The sequence below is a fragment of the Larus michahellis genome, chromosome 4 (genome assembly GCF_964199755.1).
Source record: "Larus michahellis chromosome 4, bLarMic1.1, whole genome shotgun sequence".
In the NCBI taxonomy this organism is placed as follows: domain Eukaryota; kingdom Metazoa; phylum Chordata; class Aves; order Charadriiformes; family Laridae; genus Larus; species Larus michahellis.
The window spans coordinates 24,560,542-24,579,956 of NC_133899.1; the positions used below are offsets into that span (position 1 = coordinate 24,560,542).

The following is a 19,415-nucleotide window of genomic DNA, read 5'->3' on the forward strand; positions in this document are numbered from 1 at the left end:
GCCTTCAGACCAGAATCTGCTCACAACTTTTAAGAGCTTTGACACAGGCCAAGAGTTCAGCCTTGCTCTGGAGGGACTGTTCCTCCTGAGGAGCTGCAAGACAGGGCAGAGGATCAGTGACTAAGCAAAGATCAGCAAGTGACAGGTGTGGTCAGCTTGCCTTCAACACACAAAGCAAGGCAAAACTCCCACAAAGCAAACAAGCTGCTGGAGGATCCTCCAGCAGAAGGCAGCATCAGAAGAGATTCTCACAAGCTCAAAAGGGCTTCACTGTCTCGATTCCTGCCTTCAAATTCAAAGACATCTGCCTGCAAGAGTTGAGGCGAATCCTTTAGGTCTTGATACCATCATGGCCAGTGCTTTGGGGATCAGTTCTCAAACACCAACCCAATTTTTTTTTACCTCAAATGATGTAACTATTGTCTTACAAAGGGAACTACTCCTTCAATACCAGTCTGAAGATTCTAGTAGGCAGATGGACCATACTGGTTTGTTCAACTCGTTAAATCAACCTATAACTAATGTAACAAGCAACATTTTAATGCTAGCTGAAAGAATTCAGTCTTGAGTTGCCTAAAATTGGTAGCTGCCCTCTGTATTAATTCAGCACGTGACTATTTTATTAAGTAATTAGTAAGTGCTCTGTTAAAGTTTACTTGCATAAAACAAGTAGAGATTTTTAGAGCAGTAGTTTCTTTTAAATTGGTCTCAAGAGTGTCAGTCTCAAAGTAATTCAGTATATAATGAGATTTTATAACAAGGTAAAGAGTTAAATACTGCTTAGATGCCTGCTGTTGCTCAATTGCCAGTAGTGCATAGTGCAGTTTGTAAAGCACATTTCTACAAGCACAATATATACTGAGAACAAGGTCAGTTTTAGCAAACTTTTTCTTTACTAAAGTCTCTTGTTATAAATTACACAAATAACTTTATAAACAAATCCCCCCCAACTTGCATTTTGTTTAAAGTAATAACTTTATATCATACAAATAAAGAAATTTCAAGTATGAAAAGTGCATTATTGCAATAATACCTCTTTGCAAGTCCAAAAATCTTGGTTTAGAATAAAACTGTAAAGTGTAAAAAAGGAGTAAAACAATCAGTGCCATCTATTCATTCAAGAAGTCCAACATCTTAAAAATGATGCTTAGTGTGTTGCAGAGGCAGATTTACATCTGAAAGCAACATGTAATTGAAAAGAAGCTATGTGTGTGTTCATCATTTTGCATTTTAGTTCCTTTTCCCTAGTTTTCTTCACCTTTCTTGGCAGGAATTCACAATACAAACAGTGCTGTCCTCAGGTATCATCTGTTCTGTGCTGCCGCCACTTGCATGGTTCCAAGTTCTTCATCCTCCTCGTGCATTCGCTTTAAGCTTCCTGCAAAAGGCAAGAGGAAGGAGGACTCATCTGAAAAGACCAGCTCTAACAATACGCAGCTGTGAGCAGAACTACAGGGCAGCTGTTACCACCTTCTTGCAATACCCTTTGAAGGCATTCTGCTTTTGGGCAGCCAGTTCTGACACCACTCTTCTTTCCCCGCACTTCTCCACATGGAAGAGAACTTTTCTAGAACACACTATTTTTCACCCTCCATTTACATCTCTCCCCAGACTCCATTTTCACTGGCCTTTAGCAGGGGTTGCTACCAGCACACCTCTGTACAATTCAGATAACATTATATTTTCAAATGCACAGCAAAACTTTCTTTCAGAGCAACCGCCTTAATTTTAAGGGCAGCAATTATATCATGAGCATTGGCTGCTTTCAGCCTTTCACTCAACTTCTCTAGGGAACTCAGGGTTTTTGAAGGAGAGGCAGAGGCAGGGCCCTTCTCCAGTATATCATGGAAGTGCAGACAACAACACAGGAAAGTTCAACCGTGGGAGAACAGAATATCTAAGTACTGCAGACTAAAGTTGGAGCGTGGCTTGCACACCAACTGCAGCCATCTCCTTCCCAGAAGTCTGAGATTCCCTGCTGCTGAGGGTGCGAAAGGCACCTCACAACAGCAGGTAAGGGGCAGCATCACACACAACAGCAGAGGCTTCTGACCTGTAGTACCAGGGGGAACTGAGAGGGATCTCTCCAGCTGCAGTGGTGACATCATCTGGATGGTCAATTTTGCTAGATAGATGGCTTCATATTCCTGAAAAAGTTTAATAATACATATTGCTATTAATCCTTTGTAATTATGAGAAGGACTAATTCAGAGAGTTCAGTAGGACAGACTAGATGGTATCATATAGTAAGGTGGAGATTTTAGAGGAGGAGAGTTCTTTGTTGTTTTGACGTGAATGACAAAAACCATCAGGAAGACAGAGCAAAAGAAAACTTAAAGCCATTTCTTGTCATCCTTTAAGGAAGAGACTACACTTTCATTACAAAAATTCCATGAGAATGTTCAGAGAACTCATTGGTTTTCCCAGTAGGCAATTCAGACAGCAGAAACAAACCAAACTCGGAATACAGCAGTTCAGAGATTTGTTACAAGGACAAACCATGCAGGGCCCTGAAGTTGTGATCTAGTGACCTGTCGTGCTTTCGGTGCCACACAGCAACTCCTCACGGGCCTTTAAAAAACACCTCAAACTCTAGGAGATATTCAATCACTTTGCTGCCAGCCACCTAAGTAATAGCAGAAACACTGCAACCCTGTTTCAACACACTGTCCTGATGTTTGTCCTCCATTCAGCCAACAGACTCCTGGAATATGATAAAGCAACTTCCTGATACCACTGTTTGCTGGTTCAGACTTGTGAATTTCCTCACCTGTGAATGCAAATGTCAAGAAGTGCAACTGATGCGTGCCACAGTACTCCCTTTGCAGTTTCCTTATTCACCAATTAAGTTGTTTCAGAGTCTCTTAATGACTGCACAAAACAGGATTTTATTTCTCCTCCATTTCCGGATTTGCTTTGCCTAAAGCTTAAATCTAACGAACGAGGGTACCCACTCATCTTCCTCCCAAGCTCTACTATGGCTTCTGACATTTACTGTATAAGTATGCTTCAAGTAAATGTTAAGCCTAAGTAGAAACAGCTGTTTTGCAGGAAGATGATTCATCAAATGACTTCTGAGTTATGACCAGAAAAAAAGAAAAAAAGTCACCTGAAGTTGATGGACAAATCCAGCATTAGGATTAATACAGAATCTTCTTTCTTGAACATAAGTAAATGCGTCCCTTAAGAAAAGAAGGAGAGAGAAAATACTTCAATGGAAAACAGATTATGACAAAAGCCTGTGGTTTCAGGAGTCTTCCTTCTGATTATCAGTTCTTAGGAGATATACAGCCTCTAAAGGCTCCTCAGAACTGGTTTGTATAACTGAAATTGTTTGGGCAAAGTAGGAAGCAGTAGTTGTAAAATACTATTTGCCCACCCCACCTCCAGACTTCAGCTTGCTGGCCCGTTTTCAACACTCTGCTCGGAACAGCCTCTTGGGGCCTCTCCTGTAGTTTTACACAGGCTGATACCCTGTTCCCAGGAGCAGCAGGTATCTACTTCTTAAACAAAGGATGTAAACAAACCTGCCATGAAATGGAACAATCTGCCCCATGTAAAGTCTTCACTCAATCCCAGTAAGTAACAACTGGCTTATACATCAATATATGACTGTTTACATTCCCTCCAAAATTATTATTCACTTAATACCACTTGAATTAGAAAATGAATACCTACAGATGTATCAGACATATTATCCATACTGAAGTACTCAGACAAATGGTTAACTACACGACCATGGTCTGTTCTTACCTGTACTTCACCCCAAAAGTTTCCATTATGTATGCAATAACTAAGGCAGCACTGAAAAGAAACAAAAAAAAAATTAGTAAAATATATTTCCATGGCCTAAAAAAAGATTAATATGCAGGATGGACAGTTTTCTACCTTCTAGAAATCCCTGCGTTTCCATGGACCAGAACTTTTCCTGAGAAGGAGAAAAAAAAGACTGAAGAAAATTCTTCGAAATGTAAACTACATTCCTTGTTACGGAGAACTACACAGTAGCAAGGTACATCCTAAGAATAATAGATGTGTCTTACTTCACTCTAGATTACAAACTACACTCTGCCCATTACTGCCCTGGGATACAGAAGCACAGGTTTCTGCTCCTCTGAGAATTTTGAGTAATTCTCATCCTGCATTCCAGGACCACAATGCAGATTTAAGGCCCTACTTTAGAGTGGTGACAAAAACAACCCTCATGCACAGAACACAGTTGTGTTTAAAGTGGAAAAAAAAAAATAAATCCCACAACAAAACAGATACACCAAGAGGTTCGTTTTCCAGTTGGAGGCAAAGGAAAGAAGAACACTTTGCTCTGAACTCGTATAATATAGTTCAAATCAAGCACACTAAAACCCCAAGTTTAAGAAAACGTCATACTTAAGAGCCTCTAATACATACCACTAAGTTAGTTTTAAAGCTTTAACAACAATGTATTATGAAGGGAAGAAGTTAATGATTTTACCTCCACTTTGTAAACTTCCATCAATAAATTCTTTAGTCTAAAACGAAAAATAATTACAAGACTCAGCTTCAGATTATTTTAGATGTTATTGCTACTTGCATTTAAATTTGGTAGCATTTTTGTATCGATCTTTATATACAGTGACAATAATGCACTCTGGTTATAGAGACTTAGGCATCGCTTCAACTGAACACATATTTCTTTTGAACTTTTAACTATCCATAAAATTGTCAGTAAAAAACTAGCACGAAGTTAGAAACAAAAATGCATAAAAATCCAGTATGCGTGCCTTTTACAATCATCACGTCATATGTCATGCCACTGTAATAAAACGTAACTTCCAAACATCTTTGCTTAAAGTTGAGGGGGGGAACAAAATCCAAACCCACAAACACACACACCCCAACTACAGTATGGCCTGGACCACTCTACTGACACCTGTGTCTTCCTGGAAGTTCTCCAATATTTTCAATTATAAAAGCAGTTCAATCAATCTAAAAGGTGAGACATCATGCAGTGAGGTCTGTGGAATACTGCCAGGTTGAAACAGCTGGTCAGATGAAAAGCAAAAGCTAAATAATTCATTGTGGGAAAAACTCAGACCAGACTCTTAAAAACAGACCAACACAGAGCTACTCAGATGTCAGTAACTGCGAGATTTGCAGAGGATATTGTTTGATCAAATTGCATTATATTTTAGAAAAGCCTCAAGCCATCAACTGATTTGTTGTCATGTTGTGCAAAACCATGACCACCTCTGCCACGTGCAGGGAAGCCAGAAGAGCTTTTTGATGGGTCTTGGATGGTTTTTCTGTTGGTTTTTTTTTTTTTTTTTTTTTTTTTTTTGGTGGGGGAAGGAACAAAATGCTTTTGCTCTGTTGCAAACTAACCTAAAACAAAGATACAAAACCATAGCTCAAAACTAAGGGTTTATTCCATTTCTAAACACCAGTATATATAAACATATGTATAAATAAACACCAGGTACTGTTTAACTTAACTAAGTTATTTTAATTCCTCTACAGTAAACATGTTTCAAGATGCTGCAACACTTAGTTATGCCAACTAGTTACTATTTTCTGTTGAATTTGTTCTAGTATTTGATACAAGAGATGTAAATAATCTTGGGCTCGGGTTTCCTGCAGGCCAAGCTCTCCAGCATTCTCCCATTACCCAATTTCTTTGGTTTGAGACCAGTCTTTTTTTCTTTTTTTTTGTGACAATAGTAAGATACAGCTCTTACAACTCTGCCTCAGTTTCTAGATGTGTAAAAAAGGAGTTAATTACGCTTACTAAAGTGGCAGTAATAAGGTCAACTAAAGAGTCACAGCCCTTCCAGGTGCCTCAGGCTGGGCATCACAAATGTAAAACTGGTATCTGTTAATTCAGAAAACTCTCACTGGGCAACTCCATTCCCAAACCATTCACATTAACACACAAATACTTACCATAGGGAAAAATCGTATTATATTCTCAACTGGATTATCTGCAATATCCAAGACTAAATACCTACAATGAAAACAGTTGCTATGAGTACACAATAACACCAGAGCTGCTGCCAGTGGTACATGTAGAGCTGATTCAACCCCACTACAATACTCAAGCCTACAGAAGGAAGCCAGCACCACCTTCCTGGCTTCACTCTCTGGTCTGAGCTCCAGAACTTCAGTCAAGCAACCTCTGAGCTGTCTTTATGAGGAAGCAGGTGAGGAACCTTCTCCAACATCCCCTGCCAAAATCCCCCCTCAGAGTGGAAGAAATTCACAAGTGCTATGCTACAGGTGACTCAACATTGTTTGAAAGCAGCATACTATGTACTCACATGCTCCCCATCAGTTTGTAAATATGGGCCAGTACTCTTCCCTGGGGCTCTACACAACTTTTTCAGAGGTACACACATTCTGATTAAGTTACCTCAAATGTTTTATTAGCAGGACAAACTGTACTCAGAACTAACAACTTTAAAACTGAAGATCATTACTGCAAACTAATGGATACTTCTCATTTGCAGATTTGTCTATGTCTACAGTTTAGCAGGATGAATAAACTTAATGGTTTGGATTTAAGAGTCTTCCTACACCTTATCACATTTTTCAAATAGTGTTTACAATGTGAAAATATTTGGAAAGAACACCAACGTTAAAAAAAAAACTCCTTAATACAGAATAAGGTGTTTAAAAGCAAGAGCTTTTAAAAGCATTGTTTATGAGTCTGCACATTATGATCATTTCTCACCTAAATAACTGTTGGAAGTTTGGTTTAATAAAATTTGCTTCAATGTTTTGCCGTATGCATATCACATGGGTTATTCCATGTTTCTGAAGTATAGGTAGCTGTGGGGAAAAAAAAACCAAACAACAGAGTTTTTAAATTACTGAATCCATCTATAGTACAGTAATAAAAAGAAAAACTACACTTAAATACACAACAGAGCTATATCATTTCCTGAAGGAAAAACAGAGCTAATTTTCTAATATTCAAAGCATAGTGGGAAAAATTCTGTCTTTCAGAAAGACAAAACACAACCACTAGGAGCTGCAAGAAAAAGCATTCCTAAAAATGATAAAAAGAACAGGCAGTAAAGGCAGCATTCAACGAACTCATTTGTGTCTGCTCACTTTTCACTTTGCCTGAAATTGCAAGTCCCTACGTGATATAGTAATTTTCAGCTAGCATTGGATTCTTGCTTGAATCAGACCATTGAAAGTAAGATCTTCTAAACTATGAGGTAAGCTCACAGATTCAAGCTTAGCAGTGCCTGACTTTATTGTAGATGCAATTTGCCTTATTTTACTGTATATGTGTGACATCTGTGCTGCAACACTTTAACAAAGGAAACAGATTGCCTGATCCATAATGTGCAAGTCTCAAATGTTTCACCTTTTTCTAAGAATTATATTCAAGCTTAACTATAAGGCTCAATTTTTAATACAAAAAGCTCACACATGAATGCTCACTGCAATTAGTGTGCAAGTCACTTCAAACTTGCACTTTTCTCTGGTTTGTAAGGAGTAAGTAAAACTGACCAGCTGCACTGAGAGAGCATGCACGTGTGTGTGTATGAACGCTCGCAGAACCTCAAGCCACATCAAAGAATTTAATCAGGGCTCTTTTTTCATTTTTCTCCCGAAGTATCCCTTTAGCTGACAAGATTGTTAAGAAAAATGCAGACACCAGCCCCAGACAGATAATCCTGCAGGCTAAAAGGACGATCCCATAAATGCACCATGTATTACTTCTATTCTGGCATCTATTATGTTTCAGTTCAGGATTGCAGCCAACTTTACACCTGTATAGACAACACTTGAACATATCACCACAGTAACAAATTGCCACAGCAAAGTTTCCTTATGAGACACTATTCTGAAAAATCATACCTTGCTTTTCATAGCCGAAGAATATGGGCCTAAAAATAACCCAGGTAAAATTTCCTAGGGGACAGAAAAAAACAGACATTTAATACTAACTCAAAATTATTTGAAATAATACATTGCACTCAAACCGTGGCCATGGAAACAATTAATTTACATATTAGTGAGACCAAGTGTCATTTATAACAGGACAAGGGCGGGGGGAGGGGGGAAGGTTTGGCAACATAAAAGAAACATGATCTTTGTGCAGGAGATCCTGTTTTGGAACAGGAATCAAGTCCTTTATTTGTACTAAGTTCCAGTTTGATTACTACATCTTAGTCAGCCCCAGATCAAATGAAAGGAACTTTGACTTTGTATATAATCATGTCTGGCAATTAATTCCAAATCATTCTCATGGAAAAAGATACACGCATGGTAAGTCTTCTAGCTTTGTCCTAGTAGTAGGAAAATACCCATTTTTAACCATTTATCTCCCTAGCAATAAAGATGTGCGGGTCTGTAGATCTTATCTGGTGCAAAGATTTGGCTGACACCACGGTAGGAAGATTTTAATTGTTTATCCTAGTTGAGAACACTTACTTCCAACCAAATTTAAGTTAAAAAGCAAAGGTTCAATATATTTTTAGTAATCATCTCCTAAAACATTCACAAAGACAAAAATGTAGTTATTTTGGGCATTCTGAAGAAAAGAACAACGTTACTTTTTTTTTTTAATTATTTTTTTAGTACTTGCACAGCGGAGATCCAAGCACACCTGCACTCTAAGCCGGCAATCCTTGCACATCTCTCCCATGGTGCCGCCTGACACTTCACCCCTAAAGACTGATTTTGATACCAGCTCCTTTTCTTCCTGAATGCAACATGGGTTTTGACTCAAATGGCAAATGAAAGTGTGTCATACCTGCATCTCTCTCCTCATGGGATAGGTCCAATCCTTAAATATAAAATAAAAAATAATTACATATACACACAAAGGGAAAAACACAAATGTGTTTTTAGGCAGAGACAGGCAGAGATCTGTATGTGCATGTTATATAAAAGAATCAAAATCTGTTTTCTGCAGATCATATAAGCTACCTGCTATGCAATAGGCACGTTGCTTACGCTTAATGCTAACTCTCCACATGGAGACCAGTAACACTGAAGTGCAAGAAATGCTACTTTGGAAGTTAACGTGAAGAAACCTCAAGTACTCTACATCATCAGTGATGAAGCTTGTGCAGAATAGCCAGTGTTGTACATCCACACCTCAGCTTTCTGCTTAGAAACTTCCCTCTAGAGTGGACAGAATAAAAAAAAAAAAAGAAAAGAAAAGAAAAGAAAAAGGAAAAAAGCTTTAGAACATTCTGTACTAGCCACAGAAGCAAAAAAAAAAAAAACAAACCTCCTTTGACTGGTGCATTCGTAAAGCCACTGAAAAAACAGTTAGAAGATAACAAGTATAGCAGGTAACTCCCCTAAAATCCACACTGCCTCTCCTAATATATTCAAATTAACTTTATTTTGAATATTCAGGATTTAGCTTTAACAATTCTAGAAACTGATGTTCTCCATGAACACAACAAGCCATTAAAGTGAATTTCCACTTTTCTCCATCCTGGACAGTTACACTGGGATGGATCTTTGCAGAGCAAATGCATACATTTGTGTTCAGCCACAAGGACACAATGCTCCTCCTCAGTTAATTCACAGCTAGTACATCGCACCCTTCTGCAGAATCTCCGACCCACGAATTTGTGAAGGTTAACCACTCGGGAACCAGCCCTTCCCAGCTATCAGGGCTGTCCAGAGCAAATGCCAGGATCAACATTTTCCATCCTTTGCTCCATTTTACAGAACCAACAAAGCTAAACAGAAAAACACTCTGGCAGACTCTATTCCTGCCTTTCCTTCTTTACAACTCCCACTGTCCTCTATTAACGGGCTCTTACTCATTTTTGACCCTCACACATGAAGGAGTTGTTTCTGAGATCACAGTTACCAGCTGGAGGAAAAAAAAAAAAAAGGAAGTATTCAAACATATCAAATCAAATAGACTGCATACATTTATTTACATAACTTTGTTGGTTGATCCACACACACCGGCAGCTAAGAAAAAACTTTGCCATATGTCGTTCTTCTTGATGTTCCAATCTTCTCAAAACTATGAGAAAGTTAAACTCTAAATATTCCACCTCTGAAGTGAGGTTAGGATTACACCAAGGAAGATCCAGGACCTTAAACTGCATCATTGTCCACCTTAGCACCTGCAGTTGTACTGGTAGCATTAATTTCACGTTAACCCTCTTTTTACTAAGACACACAAGAAAAATCCAGTGCTTCTCTAAGACACAGTGAGATTTTGCCAGCCCTTGGTAGTGGAATTAGAAAGGATTTTAGTATCAGTAAAGTTCTTGTGGAAACCACTTGAATTGAATCTGGGACAGCATTTCTGAGAAAGCAAACACACATTAAGCCACTCAAAACAATTCTTTGAAGACTACCAAAAATAGTAGTACAAACAGAGAAATAAAATGCACTGAAATGGTCTTTATTAGAGAAGCAGCGAGGTTATTTCTGAATGTTCTAGTTGTAACAATAAAAGCTCCTGGTAGTAGAAAGCAGAAATCCTGTAGTGAAAGGATGATATTTAAGGAACTGTATCTTTTGAAGGTTGACCTAAGAGTGTTTAGCGCGATCCTGTTGCCTCACTGTGTATAGAAAAGCATAATTCACTCAAAAAACAAGAAAAACCCAGTTCTGTCCAAGCATAGAAACAATATTATGAATAATAAACTCTGAAAAGCTTAAGCTATACTCCAGGAATATACAAGCGCTTAAGTGGGCTTATTACTTCATTTATATACTTGTAGAATTTAAAAGTCTTAATCTGGAGCATAAACACAAATTCATCAGTACTTTGGCCAAGGGGACTTAACAATACATTATAAATATTCCTTTCAAGTGCATTAGAAGCAGGAAATTGTGTTAGTCCCAACAGCTGTAAGCTGTGCAAAAGAAGTAGGCAAAAATTTAGCAATATATAGTCCAAAGGAAATCGAAACCCAAAAGACAACAGATACCACACATGTTCTGAACAAGAAAAAAAAAAATGTCAGCGTTGGCTCCAGACATTAGTCTTCAATGTTCTTCAAGAAGCCAAAAAGGTAGAGTTTCCAATAGAATTTAGTCTGCAAAATAAATACCTGAAAGATGACGTATAAAGAAAACATTTAGTCTGAGACAAGTACACCAACTACTGAAAGAGTGATTTTCTGACAGCCCTTCAAGGCTTTTAAAACTAGCAATGCCAGATTATTCAAATGTTATGGAAAATTGTTTTTAAAAAAATCTATTAATGTAGACTGAACCCAAGCAGAGGTCTCATTTTAGGGAATTAATTCATCAACTGTGTTTTCTACACTGTTTGAAGCACCCATCAGACAAATAATAACTGAAAATTTCTTTTTTTAATCGGACCAAATACAAGAATTTTTCTAAGATGACAACTGATGATGCTAGACTTGGACAGAATAACAGCACTCCTTGCTGCTAAGCATTCAGTAGGTTCTACAGGATAAGAATAAGTGACACCTCAGTGGAAGAAGTGATCTTCAATACTCACAAGATAAAGGAAAAGAGAAGGAATACAACACCCACCCACCCCCCACCCCCCGCAATCGCAAAATTTTAAAGAGGAGGCACTCAGTCACCTCTGGCAGATCTTCCCAAACTAGACTGTCATTCACTGACAGACAAGTTTAAAAGATACCTCAGCTGTTTTGCTGTGGGTGTTCACAGCACACATCTGCTGTATTTTGTATTTGCACAAATGAAATGCCAGGGACCATCCAAGCACTTTAACTACTGTCCCAGAACAAAGTGACTGGCAAGAGAAAAGGGAATAAAGCACATTCCAAAGCCCTCTCTCCCCCACCTACAGCCAATCTCAAGCTGAAATAAAATGAAGATACGAATGAATAGGCAAGTCTTGTCTATGCTACAAAAAGCCTCTTGGTAACCAATATCCAAACTACATCAAGAGTTACTCTGCCAACAATTATAGTTATTTTGTTAATATTTTGCTAAAGCTATACCTGCTCCTCTTTAGAGGAACAGTTCGATGGCAAAAAGCCTGACACCTAACATTGACATGTGCAAATGCGTGTACACATAGACTTTTTCCTGAAAGAGTGACTTTGGCTAGGACTTAATATAAACTCATATTATGATTTTTTTTAATTAGTTTAACAACCCTGACATTGAGACTCACCTGTGCTCAAGATCTGCACAAAAGTAAAGACTATGGCTTTTAAACACAGCACCACAACGTACCTTATGCAACCTGCGTATGCCTCACCAGAAGGACTGCAGTGAAATGGATATTGGTGGCATCGCGTAACTGGTCCCTAACCAACAGTTTAAGTCTGAAGACCCATCTAGCCTGTCTCTGCTGAAGCTCAGCTTTGGTTGAAAGGGGATCCGCAGTACTGAACTTTCATTACTATGGTTAAACAGCTGCTTTATAATTAGTAGAGCCTGCAAACCACAACTGCCGTAGATGGAGGAAGAAGCTCTCAAAGGTGCTGATAAAACCCCCAGTAAAATAAATCAAATCAGTAGTTTAAAGAATGAGAATCCAACACCAAGAAGTATCTTTCCTAGGCTTCTATCTGCTGCCCCTTATCTGTTCAGTGTCATTGGGCATCAGCCACCATCTGCAATGACTTTTCCTACTTTCAAGGCCAACTCGGGTCCTCTTGAAAAGCTGCATGCAACTCCCAGTAAAACCTTCCTGACCACTCCAGGTTTCTGACCCTTTCCCAACACTCAGACAGCCCTTTTGTTGTTGATTAATAGCATCACTTATCTCTCTGTGCAGATTTCTCTTCCCATCGCAATTCATCACAGCAAGACTTCTGTATGATTGATTGTTCCTTGTGCGCCTCAAGAATCCAGGGATGTTAGAATCCTCCTGCCTAAATTTGTTTCCCTGTCTAGTGGAATATTCATATAAGCTTTAACACTTGAAGTCTCTCCGCCAACCCTGGTACAACATTCTTCCACAAGTTGTGAAATCAAAGCTGAAGACAACTGTTACGGCAGTGACAGCCACACATTCTGCTGACCTGCTTCAGTTCCTTCATCTGCTCTGGCCAACTGATCTCTTGGCTGCAACTTTGTACTGCTCTGTATAGGAAATTAAAATTACAGCTAAACAGTGTTATATCAGAACAGTCAGAGGACATGATGAAATTAACTGCCAACACTGCTATCACCACTCCTTAGCAAGCTGCAGCTTGGATTGTGGATGGGTCTGATCCCTTAACAACTACCTTGACCAAAAAGCTGTATGCTTAGCTCTGAGGCAGTTTTAAATCTAATTTAAAGAATGAAATGAGATCACATCTTGGTTTTGAAAGTATTTTAGACAATATTTTGGAAAAAAACTACCCAATGATACTGTCCGACAAAAGGGGGAACGTTATCTTTAAAAACCTGCACAAAAATAAAGCTAGTTACACCAAGGGACTTTGTAAAATGGAACAAACAGTTGTAAAAATAAATTATGAAATAGTAAAGGAGTAGTAGAGCATACTAATTTGCCATCTTGTAATAAGAAAACAGACAAATTAAATGAAGTACTGAAAACAAATTCAAGAAAAATATTTGTGTATTACTGAAACTGTCATGTCTATCACTGTGAAGCACGCTGCTTTAAGGGAATTAAGTTAGCTACAAACAAAGACTGAAATGAAAGACTGCATCTTTGGTTTCAGTCATGCTTCATGTTCTTGGACACAGTTACTCCCAGTAGAAGTGTGTGTGTGTTAGGTAGAAGTCCTAGTGCAAGTATATCGAAGATAAAAAATTAAACCCGCTCTTTTTGTTCACTCAGTATGTGGGCATGTCACTAACAAGAGCAGAGCTGTACTAAGAAGGTTAAGGAAGGCTTTGACAGAACCACTAACCCAAAGCAGTGGCTGGTTAAAGGGTGAGGTTACACTGCCACCCCTGCACAGTTGTTTAATCCTATGGTCACCACACTCAGGAAACTATAATGGACCCAAACTAACAGCTTTTTTAGCAAAGCCGATTGTCTACCAATTAAGCTCCCTGCTCCAGGTCACTATAGGTCAGATAAGCATTGGGACAAAAAGGGTGACAACACTGGATGGTTGGCAGGACTTTTTAGCAAAGCCAGCTATTAGATGGGCTTTGCTCTAATGGCAATTTCCCCCTCGGTCAGGCTCAACAACGGTAAACATGGGCTGGGAAGCAGCGTTTGACAGTGTTTTCTGTGTATTTGTAAAGAGCACTCAGACAGTGGGAAGTCCTCATCATACAGACATTTTTGCTTTTGAAAATACAAAGGAATACAAAAGCAGGAAGGTGGAGAGAAAAAACAACAGCAGGTGGGAATGACAGAGCACACAGAGGAAGGAAGAAGAGTACAACAGGAAAATAAAGGTTATTTTGGCAAAGACAAGAGCCACAGAAAAGGATAAAAGGTAGACTAAGGCAACTAAATGGAAAGCAGAAACATAATATAGATAAGAAACAAATGTTTCATGTTTGTCCCATTTTGTAACATTGGTCCAAAAGCTCTACTAGCTTGTTAAACACCAATTAGTACACAGGATCATCAGCACTGGCTTTCATTAAAGCACAATAAAGGACTAAAAGCATAATTCTTAACTTTAGATGAAGCACATAGCCAAATGGCAGGACTGCCACACTTTTTGTATTATTTTCTTTTTAAACAGACTTGCACAGAAACTAAGACTCATCTGAATTTCTTCTAGTAGTATTTCTCCTGCATTCACCCCACGACAATTCTACCCACTATAATAATAGGTCTTGATGATTCACTTTTTACGAAGAATCTCTAGAATGGGCACTAATGAACAAGTTTTACTGGTGAAGGAAAAATTGTACTGAGATTACTATTAGAATTGTTTATAATGGTGCAAGTATGTCCTTTTTCATGCTTCTTTTTTTTTCCTTTTTTAATTTTAACTACAGCCTAGTGAGTTGGGCTATATTGAGACAGCCAAGTACCCGACAGGTCTCATTACAATCCTCATTTAGATGAAAAAAACACGCTTTAAGTTCCCTGTTCTACAAACTCCTCCAGTTGTGAGCCACCTTCACATCTGTGCGGATGCCTATACTCTTCAATCATCTTCCCACGGATGCAAGGCGTAAGTTAATCGCGACTGACAAGACTGCTCAACTTCAGCTGCCATGGCGCATTTCTTTTGCTTTATGCAAAGCAGTCTGATAGTATCCCACAGAGTTAGGATCAAAATCTGTCACCTGATTTACATTTCCCAGCATGACACAGCAGTTGTTTCAATTTTCTTTTGCTCTCTTACGTGAGCAGGTAAAATAAATATTACAATACAGGCTTCCAACTTATTTTACAGAGTCTGCAGAAAAGGGGAAATCACTATGTTTAAGGGGTTTATTAGTGTTTCCTATCAAAAGCAATACTAACAAAGTTTAAGAAATTTGTTCCACCTTCAGACAGACTGCACTACTGCACAGTTAAAAAAAAAGCAGTCAAAAATACATTAGCATTTCAGACTAAATATAGCTGACAAGAAATGTAAATTTCTTCAAAAAAACATGTGCTAAAGAGAGCTCAGTTTTTACACGCATAATAAAAAGGCAAACATGACTGCTTAGTTAATAAGCTGATAATTCCATTACAAAACCCATGGAGAGTCCTAAAAAAAAATAATAATCTAAATACATCACGGATACTAGTTTACTCAGCCTGCTCGCAAGCAACTATGCTAATGTTTTAACAAATAATTGAACTGGTAATTATTGCTGTGTTCCCATTACATATATCCTACCACTTTTGGTTGTTTAAAATTTCATGGGAAAATAATTTCCATTAAATTCCTTGAATTATTCCAGTCCTTATTTACCATCTTTCTGAAGGTGCTAAGATGTCTCAGTACTAATATACTAGTATGCACTATCCGTTATTAACCCGACCCTCTTTTAACATGTCTTTAGCCATACATGCTAATACTGGAAGAAAAAAAACGCAACACTTCTCAAATTTAAGAAAGTTTGAGACCTCACATTGGAAAATGTGCCAATTTTAGAAAAAGACATATAAATCTAAACTTAGGAATTGTTTCCATGCCATGCACGATCACTATTACTCATAGGACTTTGACATATTCGCTACCACCAATCTGTAAAAGAACACGTACAGTTTACAGATGTTCACGGCACCTAACAGAAAAGCTTTGCAAGAATGATGAGTTACATGTTGAATATCCAAAAATTAAAAGTAGAAAACACTTGGATGACATAAGGACCTGTAAAAAGGAGTTCAGCTTTTAACTACCACAGACTCACCAGTGAAAGACAGAAGCTGGCTTATCCCAGACATCATTAGCTCACCTTGCAGAACTGGACAATTCACCCAGACTGCAGCCAGCACACCAGAGCGGACTAGAGGAAGCACCACAAGCCAGCGCTGACACATGCTTGTACTGAAGTGTGGCAGACACTGGCGAACACCTGTCTGTGCTTGCTTGACCTATAACAAGCATGGTCGCACCACCTGAATGAACTTTAAGTGCACACAAACTGCAGGAAAAAAGAATGACACATGTCACTAAGAGTACCCAGAACAACAAAATTTCTGGTCTATCAATTGCTGAGATGGTATCAGACCAGGAATGCAAAGAAGGCATAACTCTCTCCAGCTGGTAAATATCACCAGCATTTCTTAACATGCTATTTCACAAGCTTCAAACAGTACCAATAGCCAAGTAGTTTAAAAATCCAGCAATGTGTAATACTGCATAGGGATTAGGGACATCACAAACAATCTACAGGCCAGAAAACTGACCTATTTATCTCGAGTACATTTCTGTAGTCTGCCAAGTCAGTTCAACCAGAGGTTGCTCTCACCCCCTCAACAGATAGTCTTGCCTGCTCTTTGACTTTTCCTTGTGCCAGCACCAGGGACTGTGAAGTTGTGCAGTCAAGCAGATCAGCCCATTGATTTGGCTTTTTTCTTTTTTTTTTTATTTAAATCTTATTTAAGCTGTCACATGGTTACTTACTCTGGAGCAGCCTACATCCGTAAGTAAACCAGGGATTCCCCAAGGTCTCTCTCCTCCATTTCCCCCCCAATATCTTGAAATCAAATTTACCAAGACGACATTGAACCATACATAACCAACTTCCTGAAATAATATTAGAGAGTATTCCTCAGTAAAAAACCTCCTCACACCAACACACAAGAGATGATCTTCAGCTTTCCATGAATAACTGCATTTTGTGGACAAAATTATTTTCGTTTAATTACTTTGCTTTTCCAAAGCATCAATCTAAGGATCGGGCTGAAGGCCCAAGGCTGAAGTCTCTTACCCTTTGCTTAACAAGTTAGCTCCACAAGAACTTTGACATTCTCACACTGGCTTTAACTTTTCTTTTTCCCCCAAATATTGCAACTGCAGTGTATTTAGACCAAGTCAGACACAAATGTAAGCCATGGGAAAAAAAAATAACTTACAGATTTTAAAAATAGTGCTTTAAATTCTCCACTATGGTCTTGCAGCATGTGAAGTTCTAACTTCTATACATTATACTATTGAGAGACAGATCATGAAAAAAGCCAATAATAAAATCCAACCTAAGGACATTGTATTATAATTTCAGTTTTCATCAGATAAGAGTTGTTAGACTGCCAGTGACCTCTGTTTTTAAAACTATTTTAACCACACACTCCTTTTTAGTCATTCTAGTTATATACAGGTTCAAAAAGCCATCCAGTCTAATTTAGTTAACCATTTTCAGAAGTAACTGTACATACTATGATCAGTTTCTCCAGAAAGAAAATATATTTAAAACCAAGCAAATTATAAACCTCACAGGGTGGTATATAATTTGTGTTCAGATACAAATTGATTACAACTTTCTGAAAGCAACCAAAGTGACTTGTAAATACCTCCATAGCTCTGAGGTGAAGAGGGTATTATATCTTGACAATAAAACCAAAAATGAAAAAAAACCCCAACCATTAACTTCCATATTTCAAGTAACTTACCACAATAATTGCATTCAACAATAACTCCATTAAAACATAAATAAATGCTGACATTTATGAAATATGCAACAATCAACAGATCTCTGAGGAGCTCGGATACTGTCAACTCCCCGCACAAACACTGTGACATTTTGCGTTAAATATCTGACACTATCAAAGCCGGACACTCAGTACTGTTTGTGACACATGGAAATGCACCACCAGTATCCAGGGTGAGAAGCTAAGCCAAGTTCAGAAATCAGACACCACACTGACCCGACTCCTCTGACACCACGCGGGGTGAAGTTTAGTCTTAGCAGATATTGCCACCTGTCTTAGTTTGCAGAGAAGTCTTGGCTCTTGAACACCATAAAAATGCCTCCCCAATAGGCTCACCAGTGTGCCAAATTGTTGCTTGAGTATCTAAGAGTTAGTAGGCACCAACTGCTTAGAAGGGGACACGCAGGTACCTTTCTGTATGTACAAAAAGGGGTAAGCAGGCAGCCAGCAGCAGATGGAGGGCAGGACTGGTGACCATACAAAGGGGAGAGGGAACACCAAGCAGAAAGCGAAAGGGCGGCTAACAGGCAGGCCGTGACACCCTGAAGCAGGGAACAGGGGACACCAGGGACTGCAGGCTGAGGGGGGGAAGGCCACCACCAGAGGGCAAAAGCCAGGCGAAGACGAACTGGGGGGAGGGCTTCTGTGACAGCAGGCACCCTCTCTTCAGCAGGCTGGGCTCGCTAACAGCCCCCAGAGCAGGCAGGCAGCCAGCGAGGCCCAGGGGAAAGGGGACGGCGGGGAGGGCTGTCACCCGTAGGGCCGCGGAGGGGGGGGAGGGGGGTGGTGGAAGGGGAGCCCGAAGCAGGCCTCTCTCCTCAAGCTCCCCTCCGCCGCTCACCTCAGAGTCCTCTTTGGCCTGCGGCAGCGCGGGGAAGGCCGGCTTGGCGAGCTCCATGGCCGGGTGCTTCTCTCAGGCAGGACCGACGCAGGGGCGGTTATTTGGGCAGCGGGCCGGCAGGCTCCGGTTCGGCGGCAGGAGAAGGAGGAGGCGGAGAAGATGAAGAAGAAGAAGAAGGAGAGGAAGAAGGAGGAGGAGGAGGAGGCGGCGGCGGCGCGCTCAGCCGCTCACGCCCGGCCGCCATGCTGCCGCTGCCGCTGCCGCCGCCTCTTCCCTCCTCCTCCTCCTCCTCCTCCTGCCGCCTCAGACGCGGCCCCGCCCTCAACGGCCGCGGCACGCGCGGGGGGGAGGGCGGTGCCGCCAACGGCCTCTCAGGGGGCCGTTGGCGGCACCGCCCCCCCCCGCGCCCGCCGCGGCCGTTGAGGGCGGGGCCGTGGCACCAACGGCCGCGCGCGCGCTCTCCCGTCACACAGCCCCATTCCCCCCCAGACTGCGCCCATCGCGCCCCCAGTTCCTTAATTAACTGGCGGCCAAACCCCAATTAGAAGCTTTAAATCAACCCCTTGACGCGCCGCCACGGAGGTTCCAGCTTCTCCCGCGCCCCGACAGCGCCTCACGTCCCCTTCT

General features: G+C 40.1%; 1 protein-coding gene across 1 annotated transcript; it reads right to left on the reverse strand.

Annotated features, from left to right (window-relative positions):
• Positions 1-870: 870 nt before the first annotated feature.
• STYX (serine/threonine/tyrosine interacting protein) lies at positions 871-19,094 on the reverse strand. The gene is made up of 11 exons (XM_074583535.1): positions 18,789-19,094; positions 8,747-8,779; positions 7,849-7,902; positions 6,707-6,804; positions 5,920-5,980; positions 4,472-4,508; positions 3,889-3,928; positions 3,754-3,804; positions 3,110-3,182; positions 2,054-2,147; positions 871-1,378 (listed from the first exon to the last, which is right to left on the reverse strand). Exons 1-11 carry the CDS (start codon positions 18,843-18,845, stop codon positions 1,305-1,307), a joined length of 672 nt encoding a protein of 223 aa, XP_074439636.1. The 5' UTR covers positions 18,846-19,094; the 3' UTR covers positions 871-1,304.
• Between the last annotated feature and the right edge of the window lie 321 nt (positions 19,095-19,415).

Excerpts from the sequence above, each read along its gene's own strand:
- STYX (XM_074583535.1), bottom strand. The coding sequence starts at position 18,845 with ATGGAGCTCGCCAAGCCGGCCTTCCCCGCGCTGCCGCAGGCCAAAGAG. Across the intron at positions 4,509-5,919 it reads TAATACGATTTTTCCCTATG|ACTAAAGAATTTATTGATGG; the intron begins GTAAGTATTTGT and ends TTTTCGTTTTAG. Across the intron at positions 2,148-3,109 it reads GATTTGTCCATCAACTTCAG|GAATATGAAGCCATCTATCT; the intron begins GTGACTTTTTTT and ends AAACTTTTTCAG.